This window comes from Lissotriton vulgaris, chromosome 8 (assembly GCF_964263255.1).
Source record: "Lissotriton vulgaris chromosome 8, aLisVul1.2, whole genome shotgun sequence".
NCBI classification, from domain to species: Eukaryota; Metazoa; Chordata; class Amphibia; order Caudata; family Salamandridae; genus Lissotriton; species Lissotriton vulgaris.
In genome coordinates, this window is record NC_141696.1 from 53423380 (window position 1) to 53448763 (window position 25384).

The following is a 25384-nucleotide window of genomic DNA, read 5'->3' on the forward strand; positions in this document are numbered from 1 at the left end:
TGTTTACTTTCCCTTTCCTGGAGTGGAAAGTGAGGGAATTCTGAAATGGCCAAGTTGGAATCTTGCTGGGGTGCAGGACGTGTGAAAGGAGAGGCCGCAGGGAGCCGGGTGTCTATCACACGCATGGAAGACCTCGGAAACGAACTTTACAAATATTCCGAAATAGATCAGCCGCAAGTATAGTTCAAATGAGGCACATATAGGTGTGATGGAAGCAAACATTTTGATTGTATAAGAACAAACCAAAAGCATTTACTGGTGCATGCTCAAGCAATAAATCTATGCAGAGATCCGCTTTCTGCCCGTTCTCCTTTGTGCGCTGCATAAGCGTAACAGGAAAGCTGCACGATGATGCAAATTCAATGGCCCTTTCAGTAGAGAGGGTGCTTTCTGTAGAGGCGGTACCCTCGCACCCATGCCTTGGCTGTATATTTCGGACAGTGCGCTGCAGAGGGCATCGCTGGGGACACACTGACCACCCATCACTCCATGCGCGTGCGCGTGGCTCTTGTGCGACACTTGTGTCACGCTTGCATTTTTCACAGCCCTGTGCCTTCATTGACGGCAGCACCCTGCTCTGACAGCGGGTCCAGGGCCAGTGGTGTAAAGTGGAGTTGTCAGTGATGGGTAGGGCCGGAGGCAGGGGTGGCCTTAGGCATGTGCAAGCTGTGCACCTGCACAGGGCCACCAAACCCCAGGGGCCACCACGCCAATATATATCCTTAATATAATAATCCTCAGAGGATGGATAGATATGGCGGCCCCTGGCAGGGATTTGGCGGCCTCCGGCTCTGTTCCACTTCCAAACACCCTGACCCCCCCTCTTCACTGGCCTCTGCGCTCTGCCCCGCCCGGACCCCCTCTCCGGGGCCCCTTACCTACGCTCCCTGCCCAGGGCCTTCATGAGCCTAGAGCCGCCCCTGCCGGAGGGAGTTTCAGGAAGGCGGGTGGATCATGTCTCCGAGGAGGCTGCCTCCGGGCTGGGGCTTTAGTAATCATGGGCTCCACCAGCGGGTGCTGGGGAGGATTATCCGAGGCCTAAAAACTGGTGAAAATGTACCAGATTCTGCATCAAAGGAGTTTGTCCTCCAGGAAGTGATGTGCGTAACGCAAGGTCAGGTCTAGTGCTGGTGAGTGGCAGGCAGGGAGTGGGAACAAAGCCACGATCTAGTCTGCAGATCATACATGTGTTACATGGATGCAACCATCTGGTCTACAGATCATACATGTGCTGTCTCAATTGTCCTGCACACCAGTGTGTAGGGCAGGGGTGATTCGCGTAGGGCCTGAGATGTGCCAGATTGTCAGGATATCCACTGGCAAGATCTAGGTGGTCTGAGGTCCATTTTGATTTATTAAATGTACTCTTTGTGCCTATCCAGATCATCTGGAAAGGTGTGGGCCTTCCTGGGCCTAGGTTAGACACCAAAGATGTATGGCATCGCAGTGGGCCAGCCTGGACCCTGTAATTTGCTTAGAATATTCTTTGCTTAAACCTTGCTTCCTCTCTCTTGTTTGATACATCGTTTCCTTAACCCCGTCGCTGCTGATGACGAGCTCAGCTCGTCATCAGCCACGGTTGTCGTGTGCGGATGACGAGCTGAGCTTGTCATGTAACGCGGCTTTTAGAAAAAAGCTGCACAGGTAAAAAATAACCGCCGCAGCGATGCGGTTAATTTTCAAATGTTTTTAACACGTGTCTTTTTTTGACATTCTTGACTATTCAACCACTTGCATCTTGTTATGGGTCGATGAGATCTCTATACATTTTGGGCTGGCCCTGTGCCGTGCATCAACGACGTAGCACTTTACTGGGCAGTTAACGTTCTGGAGTTACGACATGGTTTGTATTTCTTGTATTACAGAACTCTTCGCCCCACGTGCATTTTTTTACGTTTACCCACATACCGTCCCGAAACCTTTTGATATTTTTTCTTTTCACTGAGCTTCCAATGTATGCATATATGTGACTTTTCATGCATAAGTGCCTTGTTAGGTTACCAGGGGTCTCCAAACCGTTCCTGGAGGGCTGGATCCATGCCAGATTTTTGGGATATCCCCATTGAGATACATGTAGTAATTTTAAAAATCTGGCATGGATCCGGCCCTCCAGGACTGGTAAACACCCAACTTGACACTAATACGGGGTGATGCAAGGTTACTGTAAATACTTAAGTGATGTAGTTTGTAACAATTGTACCAGTACTGTGTGTTGTTCATTATATGCCTGCCATTGCTGAGATAACATAACATATGTGTCTGTAAAGCGCACATGCACGGAGGTATCTTGGCACTGAATAACAGATGTTTATTGTTACCCAACTCAATGGTACTCGTTTTATCAACCTCAGAAGGATGAAAGGCTGACCAGGATTTGAACCTGTGACCATGAGGTCAAACTCAGGCTCTTACAGTGGACGCATTAGTCCACTGAGACACCAGACCCGGCCTGAGGGGTGTTAGACATGCTACGGATGTTGACAGTATTTCATGTCCTATTTTGTACAAAGGGATTTGTAGTCTTTGCGCTATAACTTGTTTTATGTTGTGTGGGAAGCAGGAAGGTTCCTCTTGAGCTGTGCTCCACTTGTCTGGATCCGTCGATAGCTGCACTTGATTGCTCTGCGCCAGTCGGTATTTGTAGTCTACTTGTCTAGGACAATCGGGGGCACCACTCACCTTATCTGGGGGAGTTGAAAGCTGTACTTGACTTGTCCAGGGCAGACAATAGCTGACACTTAAACTCGGCTTCAGGCGCGCAACGCCCATTGGACTTGAAGGGCTTCAGCCCCCCGTCGTGTGTGTTAGCCCGGGATGAGACAGATCCCAGGCACACACACAGCCACACCCGAGCACTTCACAGGTCTTTAAAAGACAATTTGCTTGTTAATGAGGCTTTGATGTCCCCCCAACCCCCCCCCGCAGCTCCACGCTGCCTTTTGCTTGAAGTTCAGATATCCCCCCTCCCCCCCCCCCCCGACGAAATTTCGAAATTTTTGAACTGACCCAGCAGACATGATTCGGGTGCACAAGCCCTTCTCTCCCCACAGCATTTTCTAGGTCTTTGGTGATTTCCTCCCAGTGTGGTCTGTAAGTTTCGCCGCTCCAAACCACTTGGTAAAGTCCCATTTCCACCTGTCAGCATCTAGCTCTAGAGTATGGTGCTAAATATGTGGTTACTCCTTCACCGTGGCATGTTTGATCCATGTAGGTTACTGGATTGTATGTACAGAAAGTGTGTTCCCGATGTGTGCATCCCAGTGCACGGGGCAACCTGTTACCATCCAATTCGCGTCTACATATGCTTTTACTGGTGTTTAATGTCACTTTTGTCATATTATAGTGGGCACAATAAAGCCCAGCTGCTATCCGCCTTCCATGCCCCATCGTGGTTTCTTTGCTTCTGAAACACGTTCCCAGTTTCCACCCTCACCCCAAGGACTTGAGTTAATAGTTTTCTGAATTGCTGCCTCCCCTTGAGGGTCAAACACGAGCTCAGGCTGAAAACCAGATACCCCCATGGTTCTGATGGTAGAGACTGGACTGGGGAATGTGCCTGGGGCCATCTTGGCAGAATAATTCTGTAGCCAAAGCCTCGGTTTCTAAGCCTTTCCCTGTCATCAGCCAGCTTTTCAGCCTGAGTCTGCCATATTCCAATCCTGATCCCATCTGGTGGTTGCAACTGACAAGTCTTGGCGTCACCACTAGATGGCGCTATATTCATAGTGAATGGCTCTATTTGAAGCTGCAGAACGGTTTTGTTTGAGATATTACAGAAGGAAGGGCTTTGTGCTAAAGAGCAGCTCAGCGTTTTATCGTGAATATGTTCTATTGTAGCAGGAACATCAGAAGCGTGAGCTGCACGTGGAACACGATGTCTCTGGGCTCTGATTGACAGGGGTCTGGTGGGGTCTGATTGACTGGGGTCTGATGGGGTCTTATTGACTGGGGTCTGATGGGGTCTGATTGACTGGGGTCTGGTGGGGTCTGATTGACAGGGGTCTGATGGGGTCTGATTGACTGGGGTCTGGTGGGGTCTTATTGACTGGGGTCTGATGGGGTCTGATTGACTGGGGTCTGGTGGGGTCTGATTGACAGGGGTCTGGTGGGCTCTGATTGACTGGGGTCTGGTGGGCTCTGACTGACAGGGGTCTGGTGGGGTCTGATTGACTGGGGTCTGGTGGGGTCTGATTGACTGGGGTCTGATGGGGTCTGATTGACTGGGGTCTGGTGGGGTCTGATTGACAGGGGTCTGGTGGGCTCTGACTGACAGGGGTCTGGTGGGGTCTGATTGACTGGGGTCTGGTGGGGTCTGATTGACTGGGGTCTGATGGGGTCTGATTGACTGGGGTCTGGTGGGGTCTGATTGACAGGGGTCTGGTGGGCTCTGATTGACTGGGGTCTGGTGGGCTCTGACTGACAGGGGTCTGGTGGGGTCTGATTGACTGGGGTCTGGTGGGGTCTGATTGACTGGGGTCTGGTGGGGTCTGATTGACAGGGGTCTGATGGGGTCTGATTGACTGGGGTCTGATTGACAGGGGTCTGGTGGGGTCTGATTGACAGGGGTCTGGTGGGGTCTGATTGACAGGGGTCTGGTGGGGTCTGATTGACAGGGGTCTGATTGTGGTATGAAGTGAGGGCGAGACTAGTAAGATCGAGGGTACTGAATATGTAAACACTGTACATTTCTTTATAAATAACTCACCTATTTACATTACATTGTCAGTCTGAGCTGCAAGAGAAGGCCTTATGTACATGGAATTCTGTTTGTGATTACCGAATAGCTAATTTTAGCGATTCGTTTTTAGGAAGTCGCAAATAGCGATGTACTACAGTGTGTTTTTCACTGTTTGTGTTTCCCAAAGGGTCACAAATAGACCTACCTCGTTTAATATTCATGAGGTAGATCGCAATTTGCGACCCATTGAAAATGGGCCACAGTCACAGGGACGGTGGCCTGCTTCAATGAAGCCTGTTTTCCATAAAGATAAATGGGATGCGTTTTAAATACAAAACAAAAAAAAACGTTTTCTTTTCATTTTTTGAGAGTAGGCAGTTCTCAGTGGGACCACTGCCTGCTCTTAAAAACGTTTTTACAACCATTCACAAAGGGGAAGGGGTCCTTTGGGGATCCTTTCCCATATGCAAATGCGGTCAGTGTCAGGGTCTGCTAACATGTTGATCTGACAAAATTGCAGTAAATACGCTGCTGTTTCTTTTTCACTTGCACATCGTACCTTATGTACTTTTAAAGTACCAACTCTAGGATTTTTTGCACCACCCGCGCAGCACTCTCACCTGCTGCCTGTTCCGCCGCGGCTGTCGTGCCGTTTGAGCAGAAGGCTAGGTCAGGTGATTTTCTCTTCACTTCTGCAGAAATCAGCAGTCTAGTGGTCAGCTTCCGGTGGCTCCCCACCTACTTAGTTCTGATGTCAGCAGCGGGCGTGCCAAAGGCAAGCCCGTCTGCACCCGCCCGCGGCTGGTCAGGGCAAGGGGCCAGAACCCCTGCTCGTTTTTGTAGAGAGCAGCACATGAGGTACTCGAGATCAACTTAGAGCATTAGAACCTTCAGCCCCAACTACATGTATGCACTCGCTATCCGTGGAAACATTGCCTATGCGTTGCTTGCACTGTCCCTTCCAAACAAGTGCGCCTAAGATAGTCCCCGAAGGTAACCTTAAACTCAATCTTCTACTTATTAACTGTAGGTCGTTGAATAGGCACAAGATTGAAATTCACAACTGCATTTTGGATAACCAACCTGTTAGACGGACCGGGAGGGTCAGCCGAGACTACGGGGAGAGGTCTCCGGGGAGAGCCGTCTCCGACTGTACAGACAAGTAACTTCCCCCCCACAGACGGACACCACACAAGGTTGAAGTTTAACGAGACTTTATATGCAAGTCTTAGGTTACGATGATATGATACAAGGAGGTCTGGACTCAGGGGTCCCCTCGGTTCTGGTCTCTGGTTTAGGAAAGGGTAGCGGGACAGTTTTGTTACCAATGAGTGGAAAATAGCTCTCAATCCTCGAGCTCGGCGTTCTAGATGATCGGGCCGCGGCGGAGCCAGGCAGGTCCCGAGATGGACGAAGGAAAACGACGGTCCGCGGCGGAGCCTGCAGGTCCCGGTGAAGATGACGGTTACAACGGTCCGCGGCCACGCCAGCAGGTCCCGACGACGATGAAGGTGATGAAGGTTGCGAAGGCTGTGGCAGCGCCAACAGCCAGGACGATGGTGCACAAGACAGAGCTACGGCAGCGCCAGTAGTCCGCCTAGGATGAGTTCCTCTTTACGTCTCTCGACTCCAAGATACAACTGCCTTCCTGCTCTGGAGCTGCCCCAGTTATAGGGCTGGTGTGCTTTGATGTCCGGACCCTCGCACTTGGAGGTCGGGAGGTCCGGGATGAGGGAGTCCAGACACCCAGCAGGGGGGTGGAGCCAGCGCCCGGGGAGGCGATGGGCGAGCGGCACTTGGCGGGGGAGAGCCATCGACACCTCTTTCTCCCATTGACTTGCCAAGTGGCCCGCTCACCTCCTGGGTGGATGGTGGTGCCGGGATGTCTGAGGCCTGGCCAGGCCCAGGGTTGAGGTCGGCCGGGGGCCAGGCGGCCACGTGGTGGAGTGTCCAAGATGGCGCCCCAGAATGGGCGCGTCGGCTGGCAGTGGATCGGACCCACGAGGTTGACCTGCTCGAGGGCAGGGGTCCCTGAGGGGACGGAGGACGTGCAAGGGTGGTGTGTGGTACCTGCGTGACCGGGCTCAGGCCGGGTCGGGCCGGGGGAGAGCGGCCTTTCATGTGGCCTGTCCAACATGCGTCCCCCCCAGCTGAAGGCGGGGAGAGTTACCCATCCTCTTGGGGACTCTCCTCGTCGAGGCGGAAGAACCGGGACAGGCCATCCGCGTTGGCGTGATCTGGCCCAGGCCGGTGTTCGACTGTGAAGTCCATACCTTGTAGGGAGATGGACCAGCGTAGTAATTTCGGGTTTTCCCCCCGCATCTGCATCAGCCACTGCAGGGGTCGGTGGTCGGTCTGTACCCGAAAGTGTGTGCCAAAAAGGTAGGGCCGGAGCTTCTTGAGGGCCCATACCACAGCGAAGGCCTCCCGCTCTATGGTGCTCCAGCGCTGTTCCCGTGGTAGGAGTCGCCGGCTAATGAAGGCCACCGGTTGATCAAGGCCTTCGGTGTTCACTTGAGACAGGACTGCCCCAATGCCATGGTCGGAGGCATCCGTCTGGACGACGAACTCCCGGCTGTAGTCGGGGGCCTGGAGCACAGGGGCGGAACACATGGCGGCTTTCAATTGTTCAAAGGCAGCTTGACACTCTGGGGTCCAGTTGACTTTCTTGGGCTGGTTTTTCGACGTGAGTTCTGTGAGGGGCCCCACTATAGTACCATAGTCTTTCACGAACCTTCGGTAGTAGCCTGTGAGGCCCAGGAAGGCTCGTACCTCGGTCTGTGTGATGGGGGACTGCCAGGACTGGATGGCGGCAATTTTTAGCTGCAGAGGGGCCACCAGGCCGCTTCCCACCTGGTGCCCGAGGTAGGTTACAGACCCTTGCCCAATTTGACATTTGCTGTCCTTGATCGTGAGGCCAGCCCGCTGTAGGGCTTGCAGCACTGCTCGGAGGTGGTGGAGGTGCTCGGACCAATGGTGGCTGTACACAGCGATGTCGTCTAGGTAGGCGGCGCTGAATCCTTCGAGCCCCGCCAGGACCTGATTGACGAGCCGTTGGAATGTCGCTGGGGCGTTCTTCATGCCGAAGGGCATGACTGTGAAATGGTAATGGCCATCGGGTGTGGAAAAGGCAGAACGTTCTTGCGCCCGGGGTGTGAGGCCGATCTGCCAGTAGCCCGCCGTCAGGTCGCAGATACTGAGGTAGCGGGCAGCTCCCATGCGGTCGATCAGTTCATCTGCCCGGGGGATGGGATGTGCGTCTGTTCGGGTGACCGCGTTCAAGCCCCGGTAGTCGACGCAGAACCGAAGTTCTGGTGTGGTGCCGGGGGCAGCTGCTTTGGGGACCAGTACTACAGGGCTGGCCCAGGGGCTGTCTGAAGCCTCGATGACCCCGAGTGTGAGCATCTTGGCTACTTCTTCCTGGATGCAGGCCCGTACCCGATCTGGCACGCGGTAGGCCCGGTGGCGGATAGGGGGGCTGTCCCCCGTGTCTACATCGTGCACACACCAGGAAGTGACACCTGGGGTGAGGGAGAACAGGCTGGCGAACTGTGATAGGAGGGCTTGACATTCCTGGCGTTGCTCTCCGGTGAGGGCCTCCGAGAGTCGGACCCCATCCACGGAGCCGTCTTGCTCCCGAGTCCGTAGGAGGTCAGGGAGGGGCTCGGAGTCTTCTTCAGCCCCAGTGTCTGTGGCCATCAGGAGGCTGAGTTCTGTACGCACAAAGTGGGGCTTTAGTCTGTTAGCGTGGAGGACCCGGAGTGGGTTCCGGGAGGATTCCATGTCGATGAGATAGGTGGCAGGGCCCTTGCGCTCGATCACTTTGAAGGGCCCCGTCCATTTGTCTTGTAGGGCGCATGGCTCGGTGGGGGACATCACCCATACCTGTTGACCAGGTTCAAATTCAATGGATGAGGCATTCCGGTCATACCACTTTTTCATGTCCTCTTGACTGGCCTCTAGGTTGGCTTTTGCCAGTTCCCGGAACCGCCGGGTCTGGTTGCGGAGGGTTAAGAGATACCGGAAGACATCTGGAGGGTTCTTTAACGGAGGCATCTCCCAGCCTTCTTTGACTAGGCTGAGCGGCCCCCGCACTGGGTGTCCATATAGCAGTTCAAATGGGCTGAAGCCCAGGGATTTCTGGGGGACCTCTCGATAAGCGAAGAGGAGGCACGGCAGCAGCACATCCCACTGGCGACGGAGGGGCTCTTCCAACCCCCCGATCATCCCCTTTAGCGTGCGGTTGAACCGCTCAACGAGTCCGTTCCCTTGAGGGTGATAGGGGGTCGTGAATCGGTAGGTGACCCCGCACTGTTGCCAGAGGGATTTCATGTATTTAGAAATAAAGTTCGTGCCTCTGTCGCTGACGACTTCTCGGGGGAAGCCCACACGGGAGAAGATCCCCATCAGAGCCCGGCCGACTACCGGGGCTGTCACAGTCCGCAGAGGGACGGCCTCAGGGTAGCGGGTGGCGTGGTCCACTAGCACCAAGATGAATCGATGGCCTTGTTTTGTGCGCGGGTCCAGGGGCCCCACAATGTCTATTCCGACCCTCTCAAACGGGGTAGTGACCACAGGAAAAGGTTGCAGGGGAGCCTTTAGTTTGCGGCCGCTCTTTCCACTGGCTTGGCACGTGGGGCAAGATCTGCAATGCTGGTGCACATCGTTCCTCATTTTGGGCCAGAAGAAGTGGGTCACTAGGCGACTGTAGGTTTTATCTTGTCCCAGGTGTCCTGCCAGGGGGACATCGTGGGCCAGGTTTAGCAGAAAGTCTCTAAAACGGAGGGGCACCACTAATACTCGGTTGGTCCCCAGCTCGGCGATTCTTTGCTCGCTGTACAGCAGATCATTGTCCCAGTAGACCCAATGAGTTCCGGAGGTATCCCCTGCGCTTTGGGCGAGCGCTTGCTGGCGGAGTCCCTCGAGGGAGGGACAGGTCTTCTGTTCTTGGCGAAATTGTTCTTGCGTGGGCCCCCCCTCTTGAGGCCACTGGTCGAGGTTAGCGAGGTCGGAAGGTTGAGCTGGTTCGGGGGGGATGTCACGGTCGGTGTTTTCGGCTGGGGCGACCGGAGGCGGTGGCGCCGGCCATTCGGGTTCTTCTGGGCGGTGGTTGGCACGGGCGGCCATGGACCGGGTGGTGACGCACGCCCAGTCCGGGACGCCTAACATCCCCAGGTGTTCTCTTCGCTCCACGGCTGCCCACGGAGAGCTTTCAAGGTCATTTCCCAGGAGGCAGTCTACGGGGGCATCGTCTCGGACCGTTACTTTCAACATGCCGGAGACCCCTCCCCATTCGAAAGGGACGCAGGCCATCCGACACAGACTTTCCGAGTTATCGGCTGATCGTACAGGGCAGAGAATGTTCGGTAGATACTGTTCTGGGGTCACCAGGTGACAGCGGACGGCTGTGACACTGGCCCCGGTGTCACGAAGGGCTTCGGCCCGGCGTCCATTGATGCTCACCCATTGGCTGTACTTCTGGGTGTTAGCGGGTAGGGGGACCCGCGGGACCATGTCTTTCCCCCCTAAGCATGCTAGAGCCATGGCGGCTGGCTCCCACTCTTGATGCTCTTGTTCGTATTCTTCCTGCTCCTCGGAGATCTGTTCTTCCCCTAGGGCCGCAGCGGCCACTTGGCGGGGTCTTGGGCTCTGGTACTGCGGGCAGTTTGGGTCGTTTGCATAGTGGCCGACTCGTTGACATCGGTGACACGTGACATTGGCTCTGTACCCCGGTCGCGCCGGGGTGCTGCCCCGGTTGGCCGGGGGGGTGGTGCTGGTAGCGGGGGCGACCGGAGCGTTGTCTCTTCCTCGTCCTTGGCCCCCTCCTCCTCCTCTGGGTCGGTGCTGACCATTGTTGTTCCGGTTCTGTTCGTAGGACCCATTCCGGCCCACTCTGGTGATCTCCCACCGGTCAGCTTCGGCTGCGAGCTGCCGGGGATCCGTTAACTTGCTGTCGAGGAGGTGCTGGCGGAGTTCAATGAAGCAATTGTTCGACAGATGCTCCCATACCATCAGATTGAACAGTTGTTCGTAGGTCGTGACGTTGCTTCCTCTGATCCAGCCCTCGAAGGCTCGGCTAAAGTATGTTACATAGTCCACCCAAGTTGTACCCGGGATGCGGGTGCAGTCTCGGAACCTCTGACGGTACATCTCGGGTGTGAGGCCATAGCGGGTGAGGAGTGCCGCTTTCATATGGTCATAGGAGGTCATCTGGTGGTCCGGGAGCTGTAGCAGGGTGTCGCGGCCCTCATTGAGGAATCTCCCCCATAGACCGGCTCCCCAGTCGCTTCTATCGATCCGGTGTGCAGTCATAGCGATTTCATAGGCCTTAAACCATTGCTGGATGTCGTCCTCTCGGAAATATTCTCGGACAACATCCTTGGGGATGTGTACCTTTTTCTCTGTGGCCCCTGAGGTGTGGGGTCGCTCGGGCACCCCTGCTTCTTTATTCTGCTTGCGCAGGTTGATCTCGGCTAGGTTCCGTTCGTGTTCGTACGCCAGTTTCTTTTCCTCGAGCTCCCTTTGTCTCTGTTTCTCCTCTCTTTCTTCTCGGAGACGCAGGTGCTCTAAGTTGATTTTTTGTTCGGCCAACTTAAGTTCAACGTCCATTTTGAGTCGGGCCATTTCCAGCTCGTGTAGTCGGGTTCTTTCTCTTTCCTGGATCTCGTCTTGCGAGAGACCCGTTCTTTGCCCTTCAGGGGCCGTGGTGGTTTTTTCTGCGGTGCTTTGATCGGGGGTTCCGGCAGCCCCGGTCTCTGCCCAAGATTCTAGGGCATGCTTAAAATCGTCCTTGGTGCTTAGTCCGGTGGTAGCGATACCCAGTTCGATGCAGAATTGTTTTAGTTCACGATGGCTGTACTCCTCCAATTTCTCCATTTGGAACTTCTCGGTTGATCCGCTTTCTTTAGTTGTCATTGTGATTTCGTCGTGGGGTGAGCTACTCTCTGTACGTTATGCGGTGATTCGGATCGCGCCGCTGGCCACCAATGTTAGACGGACCGGGAGGGTCGGCCGAGACTACGGGGAGAGGTCTCCGGGGAGAGCCGTCTCCAACGACTGTACAGACAAGTAACTTCCCCCCCACAGACGGACACCACACAAGGTTGAAGTTTAACGAGACTTTATATGCAATTCTTAGGTTACGATGATATGATACAAGGAGGTCTGGACTCAGGGGTCCCCTCGGTTCTGGTCTCTGGTTTAGGAAAGGGTAGCGGGACAGTCTTGTTACCAATGAGTGGAAAATAGCTCTCAATCCTCGAGCTCGGCGTTCTAGATGATCGGGCCGCGGCGGAGCCAGGCAGGTCCCGAGATGGACGAAGGAAAACGACGGTCCGCGGCGGAGCCTGCAGGTCCCGGTGAAGATGACGGTTACAACGGTCCGCGGCCACGCCAGCAGGTCCCGACGACGATGAAGGTGATGAAGGTTGCGAAGGCTGTGGCAGCGCCAACAGCCAGGACGATGGTGCACAAGACAGAGCTACGGCAGCGCCAGTAGTCCGCCTAGGATGAGTTCCTCTTTACGTCTCTCGACTCCAAGATACAACTGCCTTCCTGCTCTGGAGCTGCCCCAGTTATAGGGCTGGTGTGCTTTGATGTCCGGACCCTCGCACTTGGAGGTCGGGAGGTCCGGGATGAGGGAGTCCAGACACCCAGCAGGGGGGTGGAGCCAGCGCCCGGGGAGGCGATGGGCGAGCGGCACTTGGCGGGGGAGAGCCATCGACACCTCTTTCTCCCATTGACTTGCCAAGTGGCCCGCTCACCTCCTGGGTGGATGGTGGTGCCGGGATGTCTGAGGCCTGGCCAGGCCCAGGGTTGAGGTCGGCCGGGGGCCAGGCGGCCACGTGGTGGAGTGTCCAAGATGGCGCCCCAGAATGGGTGCGTCGGCTGGCAGTGGATCGGACCCACGAGGTTGACATGCTCGAGGGCAGGGGTCCCTGAGGGGACGGAGGACGTGCAAGGGTGGTGTGTGGTACCTGCGTGACCGGGCTCAGGCCGGGTCGGGCCGGGGGAGAGCGGCCTTTCATGTGGCCTGTCCAACACAACCTGATGCCCTATTTCTTACAGAAACTTGGCTAAGCGAGACGTCTGCTGCTACTTCTAGAGCTTCCTCCAGATTACGGTATCCTTAGGCAGGACCGCATCAAGAAGCGTGGAGGAGCCATAGCGATAATTCACAAACTGCACTATGCATGCAGTAGACATAAACCAAAGAGAAGCAGCCGCTTTTACAATAAAGGCAGCCGATAATCACCCAGTCAACGGGTTTCTGATATATTGACCGCCTGGAGTAGCCTCAGGATTTATTGCAAAGCTGGTGGAGCTATTGGTTCACCCAGCTCTACGCCACAGCAATCTGACTCTCCTGGGAGGCCTAGATCTACACTTTGACAAACCCCTCTTGGGGTGAAGCCCAGTACTAAAGCAAGAACTTGCCGGCTTCCAGTTAGCACTTAAATCCACGCACTCGACACACAAACTAGGGCTCATATTCGACCCTAATTTCTTCAATTGAACAGATCTGGTAGTTGAGCCTCTCACCGCAGTCCCTTGGTCCGACCACCACCTTGTGGTTTTTTCCATCCTTTTATCTAAACCGCCCACTACAGCTAGAACAGTATCTAACACCACTCACAGGATTTATCTCTGAGAGCTTTACCCAGGCTCTACAGCTAAACCAACCCTCCCTAGGTAAGGACATGAATGCGGCCAGTATAGTGACGGGATTTAACAAGCAGATCATTCCTCCAGAGAACTTTTTGCTATTCTCAAAGATCTATCCTACCTAGAGAGAACAGTTGCGCCGGCCCCCAGCTCTAAAGAGTTGTGTAACCAAATTGCTGACTTTTTTGCAATGTAGGTATCAAAAAATTATGATGCCTTCCCTGATGAGGCTTGCAACAGCACAGACTGCCAAACTGAAAGGACCCTGGAGTGGCGGGAAAACTGCCTCTCAGAATTCTCCTTCCCACCTCTGAAGATCTGTAAAAGGTAGCTCTACGTATCAAATCGGGCTCCGCAACAGACCCAACAACGCCAAAAGTCATCAGCGTAGGGCTTGATACAATACTACCCTTTGTGCAGCAGCTGCTAGAAATCTCCTTTCAAGGAGGGGTGGTCCCGGAAACATAGAAGCAAGCAATCGCCCTCCCTCTGAAAAAAAATAAAAATATAGCAGATATGATCTATTGGAGTACCTGTGGCCTATCTCACTTTTACCCTATTTCTCAAAAATAGCAGAAAGGTGGAAAGACACTACTGGTGGCACATATCAACCAGCACAATCTGCTCCATCCCTCCCAATCGGGCTTTAGAGCGACTTATTCGATGGAGTCTGCACTGCTCTGCGCTAGAGAGACAGTACGCATGCGGGTGGATGAAGGCCTGACTGCCGCTCTGGTCCTTTTGGACTTCAGTGCAGCTTTCGACACAGTAGCCCATAAACTACACCTACACCATCTCAGATTAGGTGGACTGGATGGAGCCGCTTTTAACTGGATGACCTCCTACCAGCAGGGTCACAGTTTTCAAGTTACACAACCTCCACATACCTCTAAAAACATTGCTGTACCTCAGGGGGTGCCCCAGGTCTCAATTCTGAGACCCACTCTCTTCAATCTTTGTTTCCCCCTTGGCGGAGATTTTGAAAAACATGGTGTCACCATTATGTCATACGCAGATGACACGCAGTTAGTGGTCACCCTGTCCCCAAACTCGGTGAAGGCAGCCAGCAAGTTTGCAGACTGCCTAACGGATCTTGCCCTTTGGATGACTAGTAATTGTCTTAATTTAAATGACAGCAAAACAGAGATCCTGGTAGTGGGGAAGTCTCCATCCATCTGGTCCGCAAGCCTAAGAAGGAATTAGACCTCATTTTAATGTTACCCACTCAGCACACACACAGAGAGAGGTGCTGGCTTTAGAAGTTACTGCAATGAGAGAGTTCCAGTAGCAAGGTTAAGTCACTCTGCTGTGTACCCTTGTCCCCATTCAAAATCTCAGTGAACTACAGAAAATATTTAGCTGCAAGATTCTAAGACAAAGTCCTGTCCAGTCCTGAGGAAGACCACAAAAAGCAGATGCTACCAAGGGTTGAAACACTGCATCAGTTACCCAAGGAGGAACCCAGAGCATGAAAGCAGAAGCCAGAAGAAAGGCCCTAAATCCAATTAGAAGAATATATATCACTGTTCAACTTTAAAAATATTTTCAATCCATGTGTATATGGTTGTCATAAATGAGGGCCTTCAATTATCGTTTAATTATTGGAATATGCCAGTTCTTGAATAGTAATTCTTTTATGTCAACATTTTGTTGTGACCTGGCCTGCAAGCAACGCACCAATTTGTGTTGATTTTGTCATATGCAATTTCGTACAATAATTTTTCAAGAGTATGTGTCAAATCTTGTATCCAGGATGTCAGCGGTGAGTAAGCCAGTGAGTGCATTTCAAAGTGTAAAGGAAATCAAATAATTTTATAAGTTTCACAACTCCACCCTGACACCTATATGAAGAACCTTCCAATGAACGGCTGGCGACTAACCCTTTTTTTTCTGATATAACATCTGAAAACCAAAACAGAAACCATGCTCCAAGACTAGTGTTAACGGCGAATAAGCTTCTTCTTTACCTCGACCCTCCGTGCTAATCCACATGGGTTCCTTAGCAACTCTTTGTGTTTAAAGCGTAAAGGAAAAGTTGCAACCTATAAACTAATTCCTTCTTTATGATTTGACTGTTCTGTAAATTTCTGATGCTTAATGCAGTGAATAAGGTAGGATTACCAAAGGGTGTTTGCGTGGTCGGGCAAACTGCCGGATAAAGGATATTTGTCCTCTCTTCTACTCTTTTTCTGGTTACTGGAATACGTTTCTGCTTTTTGTTCTTCAGGGGCTGACCCATTTTCTGGTCAATGGCCTCATGCTGTTGCCTGTTTCTCTCTTTGTGTCTGCAGTGGGAGGGCTGCATCGTTTTCCTCAGGAGAAGAAAGTCCTCAGCAGAGCCTGGAAGGATCACGAGAAGCGGAGTGTGGGATTCCACCTGGGAGTTACTCCATCCGTGATCAGGGAGCGATACAACATTTCAGCCGGTGACATTGGATCCTCCGCTGACAACAGTCAGGCCTGTGCTCAGGTCAGTGCATGCCGCTACATAGTGTCATAATGGGGTTTAACGCACTGGAAACCTAGATTTTTGCACCTAAACTGCATTCTTAACCAGGCATACCCCACACAGTGGCGGCTCTCCCACTGACTTGTTGGGGCAGAACCCCACCAGATGACAAAGGCCATCCTTTAGAGCGGCTAGAAGTTTATGGCACGCCACACCCTGAGGGCATTAACTGACTACAGCACAGTGAAAGTACAAATGAGTGATGATCTGAGTGCCCCATTTCATGACAGTGGTGGCAAAATCAGGTAAGACACTGTCTGATACTGGAGAATGAAACTGCAGTCCATTAATGTATAACAAGGTGTTTGCATCCAGTGCCCCAGGGGACAACAGCCATTGATGCAGCTTTGTGGCTTACACTGATTTGAAAACAGCTGTTCCCGCTGCATCAAGGTTCACCAGGAGCTCCTTCATAAGTTTCACTCCCTGATAGATTTGCTTTCGAAGACCTCTCCAGCAAACTCACTGCCATTGGCATGTGAATGTTTCAGAAATCCCTTCATATATTTTTTACTTTAGTCTCATAAAACCTTAATAATAGTGTTGTATATTTATACTTACATCAAAATGGCTACCTGGTGTCTGTAGTCCTTTCTTAGTGTTCCTACCTTCTCTATCTCCCATGTTACCTATGTGTGTTCTATCTGGTGTGTTGAGGATTCCAGCCCTGGCAGTTGGTCTGGTCAGCTGTGGGGTTTTACTGCTCTGCTGTCTTATTCTATGTAACTTAATAAACCCATCTTAATAGCCTGAAGACGTGTCCTGCTACCTACCTCCAACTTATTTATAACAAATAGCCTGAGCCAAAGGAAATCTCATGTCCTTCGAAGGACACTTGACAACTGGCTAATACGCAGGGAGGTTTCTAAACATACATTAGTCGACAGGATATCACGTATGAATCTCCTTATTTCGCCAGACAACTGATGTCACTCTTACCTCCAGTCTCATGACAACAGACTCACACTTAGGCCACTCAATACCCCACAACAGACTCAATGGCTCCTTCACTGATTGGGAATCTTACTCGCGTGCCGTATATACACGCACCGACTCCTACTCTTCCGCAGCTACATGGTGGCAGATTCACATACTGAGAACCCCGCTCGCCCAAATGTGCCTGAGAATACTTCTGATAAGTGCTTCACACAAAGCACGTGGTTAACTATAACCTCAACTGAACAGGAAGACTTATTAGGAGTTTGATGGACAGAGTACGCCCTCCAAATGTGGCGGATATACTGTTCGCTTTATTACAAGTGCATTGTAGTCAGTGGCACTCTAAATACCGCAGACAGTCTTGTTGTGAACTATTGCCCTGTCAGCCAAACTCTAAATAAAGCAGAGAGTCCATTCATCTTCATATGTGAGATATAAATCTACTAGCATAATCTCTGGATAATTGATCCTCACTTGCGGATAATCCAAGTCCCTGATTCTGAATCTGCTGTTCTTTCTGTCAGAGGGTTTTCTTGTCTCTTGATTGCATTGTCTTTTCTTTTCTAGTTTCTGGAGCAGTATTTCCACCAGGCCGACCTTGCGGAGTTCATGCAGCTCTTTGGACGCAGCTTCGATCATCACGATCAGGTCGATAAGCTGGTGGGTCATCAGGGCGAAGGGAGGGCTGGGCTGGAAGCAAGCCTCGACGTGGAGTATATCATGAGTACTGGAGCCAACATCTCCACCTGGGTCTTCAGTAATCCAGGTAGGTACTCGCTGTACCTCATTGCAGCCCATCACCTCCTGGATCCACCTCAGAACCGAAAGATCTCTCTTTGTATGCCAGTTTCCGCACTAGACCCAACTATGTGATCTGGGTCGAATACATTGATCCTCCTGTGCCTTCCTTCCTTTATCTGAGAAGAACAAAAAGTAACTGCTGGAATATTTAAATAATTGCAGCCCTTAATAAATTGTTGTGAATTGCAATCTTTATATTACATAAAACACAAGGATTCTGGCTTGCTGTTTGGGAACGAAAGGTACTTAAAGAGTCTTTGGAGTGACTGATGTCACATTATGTCTCCAAGCATTCATCATCACACAAAGGAACACTTTAGAATACCTATTGTTGATAATTAAAGGGAAAGGGCGGAGTTAAGAGGTCTGTTTTTCCCCCCTTCAAATGATGGTCGTGTTAAAGCTGTTACCATCCGATTGTGAAACCTGACAACTTCTTCAAAGTGTTGTGGTCTTCAGCTTCCTGTTTAGGCCTGGCAGGCTGCAGCTGCACATGCAGTCCTCTCTTCCCAGAGGCTCTTTCAGCTCCTGATTTGGCAATCCTCTGCCTTCTCCTCAGAAGGTGGAGGAGTCCCATAGGGTACACGGCGATCCATTTTAGGAGAAGGGGACCTAGTTGCAAAACCCAGCATGCTTATCGGTGATCGCTCCAAGTTCATTGCTGGTTGAATGGCAAGGTTTGAAGGAGTTACTGAAGCAGATTAATCAATTAGCAGAGGACCACAGTAAGTTCCTGGTAGAGGCCTAGGCAGTGAGAGAGAGGGAAGAACTCTGTTTATTTAGACCTTAGTCTTTAAACGAAATTGAATAAAATTCAGAACACTATACATAGTAGGCAGTGGAGTACCCGGTGTCTATAGCTGTACCTCAACATTCTGTCCTCGCTTTCATGCAAAAGAGATCTGGAATGAAAATAGTTTCTCTTTGACTACAATGCTCGTCTATAGATTATGTAAAAATCATCCCATAGATGATTGATTACTTTTCCAGATCCTTAGTGATTTTATTCAAGGACATACAGATCTTTGGGTACCTCAGGTAGTCTGGGTTCACTGTGCCCCTACAGTCTGCCTTTTGTCCCCCACCATCTATTCCAAAATGTCACCTGTTAGTTGTGAGCCACGCTCAGCAGTGATTTCTTTCGCCACCTCCAGCTTAAAATCTTAAAACTAACAGCTGTGGCTTTCTCCAGAGGGAGGCTTGAAGATTGGGGGGGGGGTCTGTAGTAACATTTGATGTTCCGGTCGCATGTGGATTGCGGTGCTGCCCCTCTCTCCCATATACCCGGTTGCCCCTTATAACTGGTGAACTGGTCACTGAAATAACTAGAATTCTTTCATCCGTTAACAGATGAAACAAGGGTTTAAGACACAGGCGAAGTTTCGCGAGGCTTTGTGTTGTATACACCACATCTTTAATTGTCTTACTTTTATTCTGTTTCCACCACGCTTTGTCGTGATGTTTTATCATATATCGATTGTGGTAGATGAAAGTGCAGGCCTGTGGTTTGTGGAAGGGTGACGGTGGATCTTGGTGGCGATCACACCCTTCTTGTGTGTTTGGTCATTTCTTTGGCGGGCTCCTTTGTACCCAGGGTCAGTGTTGGTCATTATGTCCTGGGCCAGTATTTGAAACTGTTGCTGTAGATCTTCTCTGAGGATTTAATGTGCATCATATCCAGAGGCCCCCCTGTGTTGTCCAAGGATTTCTTCTCTGGCATAGACACATGTTCACTGATCAGCTGGTGCTGCTCAGAAGGCGCAGTACTTCCTTGGGACAAACATTGTTCCACTGAGTAATGCTCCTGTTTGCTGTTGCAGACTGAAGTATTTTGATGCTTTAGACCCTATAAATCCTGTGGGTTTTAGATCATATATTTGTAAATTACGCTGTTGTGCGGTAAAATCCACTGTTTGGTGAAATATTTTGTAAGGTTTGCTTCGGGAAAGATCTCACCGCTGCGCAAACACTCTTGGAGGGGGTAGAGCTTGTAGGGTCAGAGCAGTTTGGGGCTAGCAATTGTTATTTTTCTGGACCTCCTGTTGGTTCCCAGCTGCGCTGTGCCCATGAGGAGGTTTGGATGAATGACCACAGCACACCCTAGTGTTGTCGTGGGCTTCCTGTCAACCTGTGTCACCCCTGCCCTTACGGGGCGCGACTGGCTTCTGTAGGATCAAAAGTCCTGATGTACTTATATAAACCATCATTTGCAGTTTGACTGTGATGGAACATGTGTACTGAGCGATCGCATCAGAAAACTTCCCACAGGCAGAGGGTTACAAACGTACCCCCATAGTACATATTAATTAGGCAGGTTGCTAATTGTGACTCCCTGTGAATGCTAGGGTGTGGTCTCAAATGGGAAACCTTTATACCTGTTAAAAAAAAAAAGCTTCCAGTTTGAGAAGACATTGAGGAAAAAAACATTGGGTCCATGGGCCGCTGCCTCACCTCAAGGTTTCCCTACATGAATCTCACACATGGAGCTGGTCCCTGGAGCTAGCTTTCTCCTTGCGAATCAGTTCCGATCAGAATTCATGGGTCGGTCAATGATCAGTGGTTTGCGACTGCACACGCGGTCACAAACTGTCATCCATTCCATTGGGAGTGCCAAGTAGCATTGGAAGTCCATTTCATGCACACTCTTATTTGCAAAACACTTTTCTGACTTCTAAAATAGGTGCTGTACTTGGGAAAATAGTCTTTTAGGGCTGCAGAGCATGCTTTTTTTGCGATTCACAGCCTTTGAGTCTCGTACACAAACCTCTCTTGAGGGCGCATTGCCACTTGTATCCATAGATAGCGCCATTTGCATCATTTGCTTCCTAATGAGCTGTATCTCCTGTGCTGTTAAATCCTTAAGTGTAGTTGATGGACCGTTGATATCCACCCGCCCTCCCTTTGCAGTGCATTGACTGGAACGCTGCGTCCACCACACTGAGCAAGGAAGTCCTTCTGATATAAGCACCACAAGGGCTTTTACATTTTTTTTTTTATTCCGAACTTGTGGGAGGAGCTTCTATCTTGCCCTTATTTAATTTGCTGACACTGTAACTGCCAGCGCTCTAAGCATACTGATGTCACACTCGTAGGTGTATGCAGTCGATGCGACTGGGCGTCTTCTCCTTTCACTTCGATTGCTACTTGGGGGCATAATTCAGTCCCTCAAGCACCAATCCGTGTGGAAGAGGGACTTCCAGAAAGTGGACAATATCCCCTTTTTGGCAGTATCTCTCTGTAGTGGATCCCTGCTTGGGGATCCAACCACTAGACACCACAGAAGGTGGTTGGTGGGGGGAGGGAAACATGCCCTTGGCCATGGGCAAGAACCCCAACACAAAAATGTAACTACACTCTTTCTGCGCCCCGGAGTGGGCTAGTGTGCGAGAGGGTGGGCTGAAGATTGAATTCTTTTGGGTGTAGTTTTGACTTGTGGGTCGCAGGAAGGGGTGTAAATTCCAATTTCCTCTCACTTGCCAGCGGAAAAGATGCACTATTTGGGCTCAGGGTAACAGGCAGCCAGTTAGACCCTGCCAACTCTGGGCATTCTGAATCCTAGTGACCTATCCACATCCAGGGGGGTGTAGTTTGCCTGGATCCCACTATGTTTTCTTTACCAGAACACCATACAAACCCAGCCACACAAGGGGGAGACCCTTTTTATTAGGAGATGTGTGGGAATGCTCGGTGGTAGGAATGGAATTTTGTGGAAGGTTACATTTCAGCATTTAGTTCCTCTTGCCTAAATGTTGGAGACATTCTCAGGGTTGTGATGTAGGTTTCCAGCCACATTTTGTCGATTCCAAACATTCTGATTTTGGCCTCATGCCACGGGGTCCATTTTCAAGATTCCGATGTTTTCCTTGAGCCATATTCTCCTGTCCCAAGATTCAGTGTTGGCTGCACATGGTGCATCCTTTATGTTCTCCACCTTGTTTCCTGGTTGGATAGGAGCGTCTGCAATGCAGCGCGGACAATCCAAGTATGTTCATTGGGTGATAGTTTGCCTCACCTCGCTGCTGCTGCCCTCCAACGAGGCTGTTTTGGATTCTGCAGATACCAGAGCCCAGGAAGTCCATTCTCAATTTAGAGTCCATCGACCTCCTTCTTCTTATGGGTTGTTTACAGCGAGGTCTCCCCTTCACTATACCCACGGCTTCATCTAAAGGCTCTTCCTTTCCTCTTGAGGCACTTTGACTAAATTACGTGGTTAAAAACAAAGACCGCCAGACTTCTGTTTAGTCTTCTTTGTGTTCTCTATCTGACCAAAATCATCAAGTGCTGTCTGCGTGTGCCGCTCCTTTGTCCGTGTTCTGCCTTGGGGAGGTGAGGAGTGTTGTGATCCAGTGGTGTGTCCACCCAGTAGTCGCAACTGTTATGCGGAAGCGGTGTGGAACTCCTTCGAGCTTCAGAAAACAAACTCTTTCTTCTGATTGCTTTGGGTGCTCTTTCTCTTTGTGCTCCCCAAGATGTCCCTTTATGTCAGGTAGTCTTACGCTTGCAGAGGATCACAGGCCGCTGTCCTACATGCCATTAGTAATGTGTCCACACAAGGTCTACTTGGCCTGACCTGTCCCCCTTTTTTCGGTTTATAGTGTTTTTTCAGTTCTTTGTTTGATGTTGAGAATTGTTTCTTTCGAGTGAATAGCATGTTTTGAAGCTCTTTTGATTGAGTTTGATTTTACCGCTCTCCAATAGCGAAGGCTTTGCCTTTACACAAACGTGAGGTAGAGACCAACCAGCCTCACGTGGAAGCATGGCTCCACCAGAGTACTTGTAGTGCTGTACTGTTCATCACTGCTTGAAACCCCTCTCCGGTCCTCTGCTGAACATTGCGGTGGGTTGGAATATTGTCTGTGTGCTCCTGAGTCCAGTGTTACTTGGATATATGGTGTGTTGACCCACAACACTGAACCCTTCACTGTGATTCCACGGCCTCACTACCATGGATTCCTGGGATCTCTGCTGGCACATGTAGCTTAGCCATATATCTCCCTGCTGCTGTGTACGTTTTTTTTGCATCACTTTTGTAGTTTTTCACAAACTGTGATGGACGTTTCCGTCGTTTGACCTGTCACACATCTGAACTCAAATAAACGCATATCATTGTCGCAGTCATTTCGTACAGTAAGTAAACCTGCCTTTTTTCAGAAATTCTCTTTTAAACCTTTTTCTTTGGTATGAACAGTATTTACCCAACATATTTAATTAATGAGCATTTTGTGGCTTATAGTAGTTCTTTATGTGCACCATAGGTCTGAGCATTAGGATTTATTGAGTAGTAAACCTCCATCAGCGACTTAGGATCTGATTTCTGTTCATCTGTTGGATTTATTGTAGGCCGCCACGAGTCGCAGGAGCCATTTTTGGACTGGCTGTTGTTACTGAGTAACATGTCGGCCCTCCCGTGGGTCCACAGCGTCAGCTACGGCGACGATGAAGACAGCCTGTCGGTGGCCTACATGGAGCGGATTAACGTGGAGTTCATGAAGGCGGCAGCAAGAGGACTCACCATACTTTTTGCCTCAGGTACATCCTCAAAAGCACAACAATAACGTGCACGGTATCTGGCCATTGTCATCTTACCCCACAGTATCCGGGCTGCTCTACCCGGGGTGCAATGCAGTTGTGACCTTACCCAGTCAAAGCAGTTCATTGAGGCAGGGCGGTAGGGGACATTGTGAGGCACCAGGAGACATCACTGTGTTGAATGTTTTTGTGGTGTGAGTTAGAGTCTGAGCATACAGGAGGATTGTACAAAATATTTTCAAGTGATTTTGCAAGTTTTTTAAAATCGGGATTCGCCTGAGTCCGTATGGGGTTTTTGTAGATTTTTCAGAAGTGTGAAATCTGTGGAAAGTACAAGATTTTTAACCAAGGATTGTCAGGCCTCGAAAAATCATAACATTGTTACTAGATTTAGAGGTCTACTAACTTGAATAATCTGCTCAACCTAACTAATGTACTTTACCTGTAAATTGGTCTCAAATTGCGTGATCCTAGGTAATATTTCATTTTATGGAGCCGCCTTTTTGTTCATTATCACATATGAGAACGCCTTCAAGCATGCGAGTTCAGCATTTCTGCTGTTTAAAAAAACAATTTTTCGATTTAATAGACTAAACGTTTGCTCCATGTATAATAAGAATCAAGCCGAAATATAGGGTACACATGGCCCCTGACTTACCTCCTAGTTCACTAATAGTATTGGCATCAGGGCGAGGGCAAGAATATTTCTCAGTTCATATTTAAATATGCACTTTTCATAAATGTATTACTAAAGCATGAGGTGGTAGTGCTCTGTCATTTACAGACTGCACATTTTCCATTGAAATGACAACAAACTTTCCCACTGATATTGCAGTTTCACTGATAAAACTGTATGTCCCATAAACAACGTTTGGAAATTGGGTTTCAGCCAAAATATTTAGCATTTGCAGTTCACCAAGTAAAGAGTTCTGATTTGTTTTCAACCTATCAAAATCTTCTTTTCACCACACAGAATTACAAAAATGTGCCTTTATAACTACTGAAATCTATTTTGAAATGTTCGTGAAGTTTACTTATTGGTTATTTCAATGTTGTCTTAGAAAAAAAGCTTGACATCTTACAGTCTTTCATTTCAGATGCTTTGCACAGCATCATTGTCACACAGGTCACTTAAAAAATTCTCTAACTTCACAATCAGAAAGAAAACTAAATGTAATAAGACAAACTGACTTTTGACCTCGATCTGTGAATGCAGAGCAAATGTTACTAGATTAAAACAAGATTTAAAGACCTCTTTATTACTCATTCACTTTGTGAGTGAACAGAACACCTGTTATTTGTCAGCTCTCCAGAACAAGAAAATAGGTTCTAAAAATAGCTCGCCCTGATGAAATCTGACTCATCATTGCGAGTGAGCAAGTAGATTTCTCGAGGCCGATTGTTTTTCTTGGGTGGCTGAGGTTTAGGCACAAGGTAATTGTCCAGATTTGTGATAAGGCCAATGGGCTGGCTTGTGTACACAGGTCCGAGGAGCTGGCAGCGCAGGACTGGGAACCGAAACCAACCCTGGCAAACTGCTCAGCAGGTCCCCTCTGGGGGGTGGGGGTTGCAGCCAAGATGTTTGCGAGGGCTGGTGTAGGAAATTTTATTACAGGGGGCCGATAATGCCGACCCCCGGTAACAAAAACAACCCCCAGGGGCTCAAAACTGGCCCCCACCCTGGCGGCCCACCCATGCTCGTTGCCCACTACGGCCAGTCCGGCTCTGGGAGCTGGCTTGTGAACATAGGTACGAGGGGCTGGCTTGTGTACACAGGTCCGATGGGGCTGGCTTGTGTACACAGGTCCGAGGGACTGGCTTGTGTACACAGGTCCGATGGGGCTGGCTTGTGTACACAGGTCCGATGGGGCTGGCTTGTGTACACAGTTCCGAGGGGCTGGCTTGTGTACACGGGTCCGAGGGGCTGGCTTGTGTACACAGGTCCGAGGGGCTGTCTTGTGTACACATGTCCGAGGGGCTGGCTTGTGTACACAGGTCCGAGGGGCTGGCTTGTGTACACAGGTCTGAGGGGCTGGCTTGTGTACATAGGTCCGAGGGGCTGGCTTGTGTACACGGGTCCGAGGGGCTGGCTTGTGTACACAGGTCCGAGGGGCTGGCTTGTGTACACAGGTCCAAGGGGCTGGCTTGTGTACATAGGTCCGAGGGGCTGGCTTGTGTACACGGGTCCGAGGGACTGGCTTGTGTACATAGGTCCGAGGGGCTGGCTTGTGTACACAGGTCCGAGGGGCTGGCTTGTGTACACA

The 25384-nt window shown here is 50.5% G+C and overlaps 1 protein-coding gene across 1 annotated transcript in view; it reads left to right on the forward strand.

Annotated features, from left to right (window-relative positions):
- Nucleotides 1-25384, forward strand: part of TPP1 (tripeptidyl peptidase 1) — a 124124-nt gene that overhangs the window by 67817 nt on the left and 30923 nt on the right. Inside the window, exons 6-8 of the mRNA XM_086933686.1 lie at nt 15634-15812; nt 17358-17556; nt 22932-23120. Of these exons, the coding sequence (XP_086789812.1) occupies nt 15634-15812; nt 17358-17556; nt 22932-23120 (567 nt within the window). The remainder of the gene's footprint in view (nt 1-15633; nt 15813-17357; nt 17557-22931; nt 23121-25384) is intronic.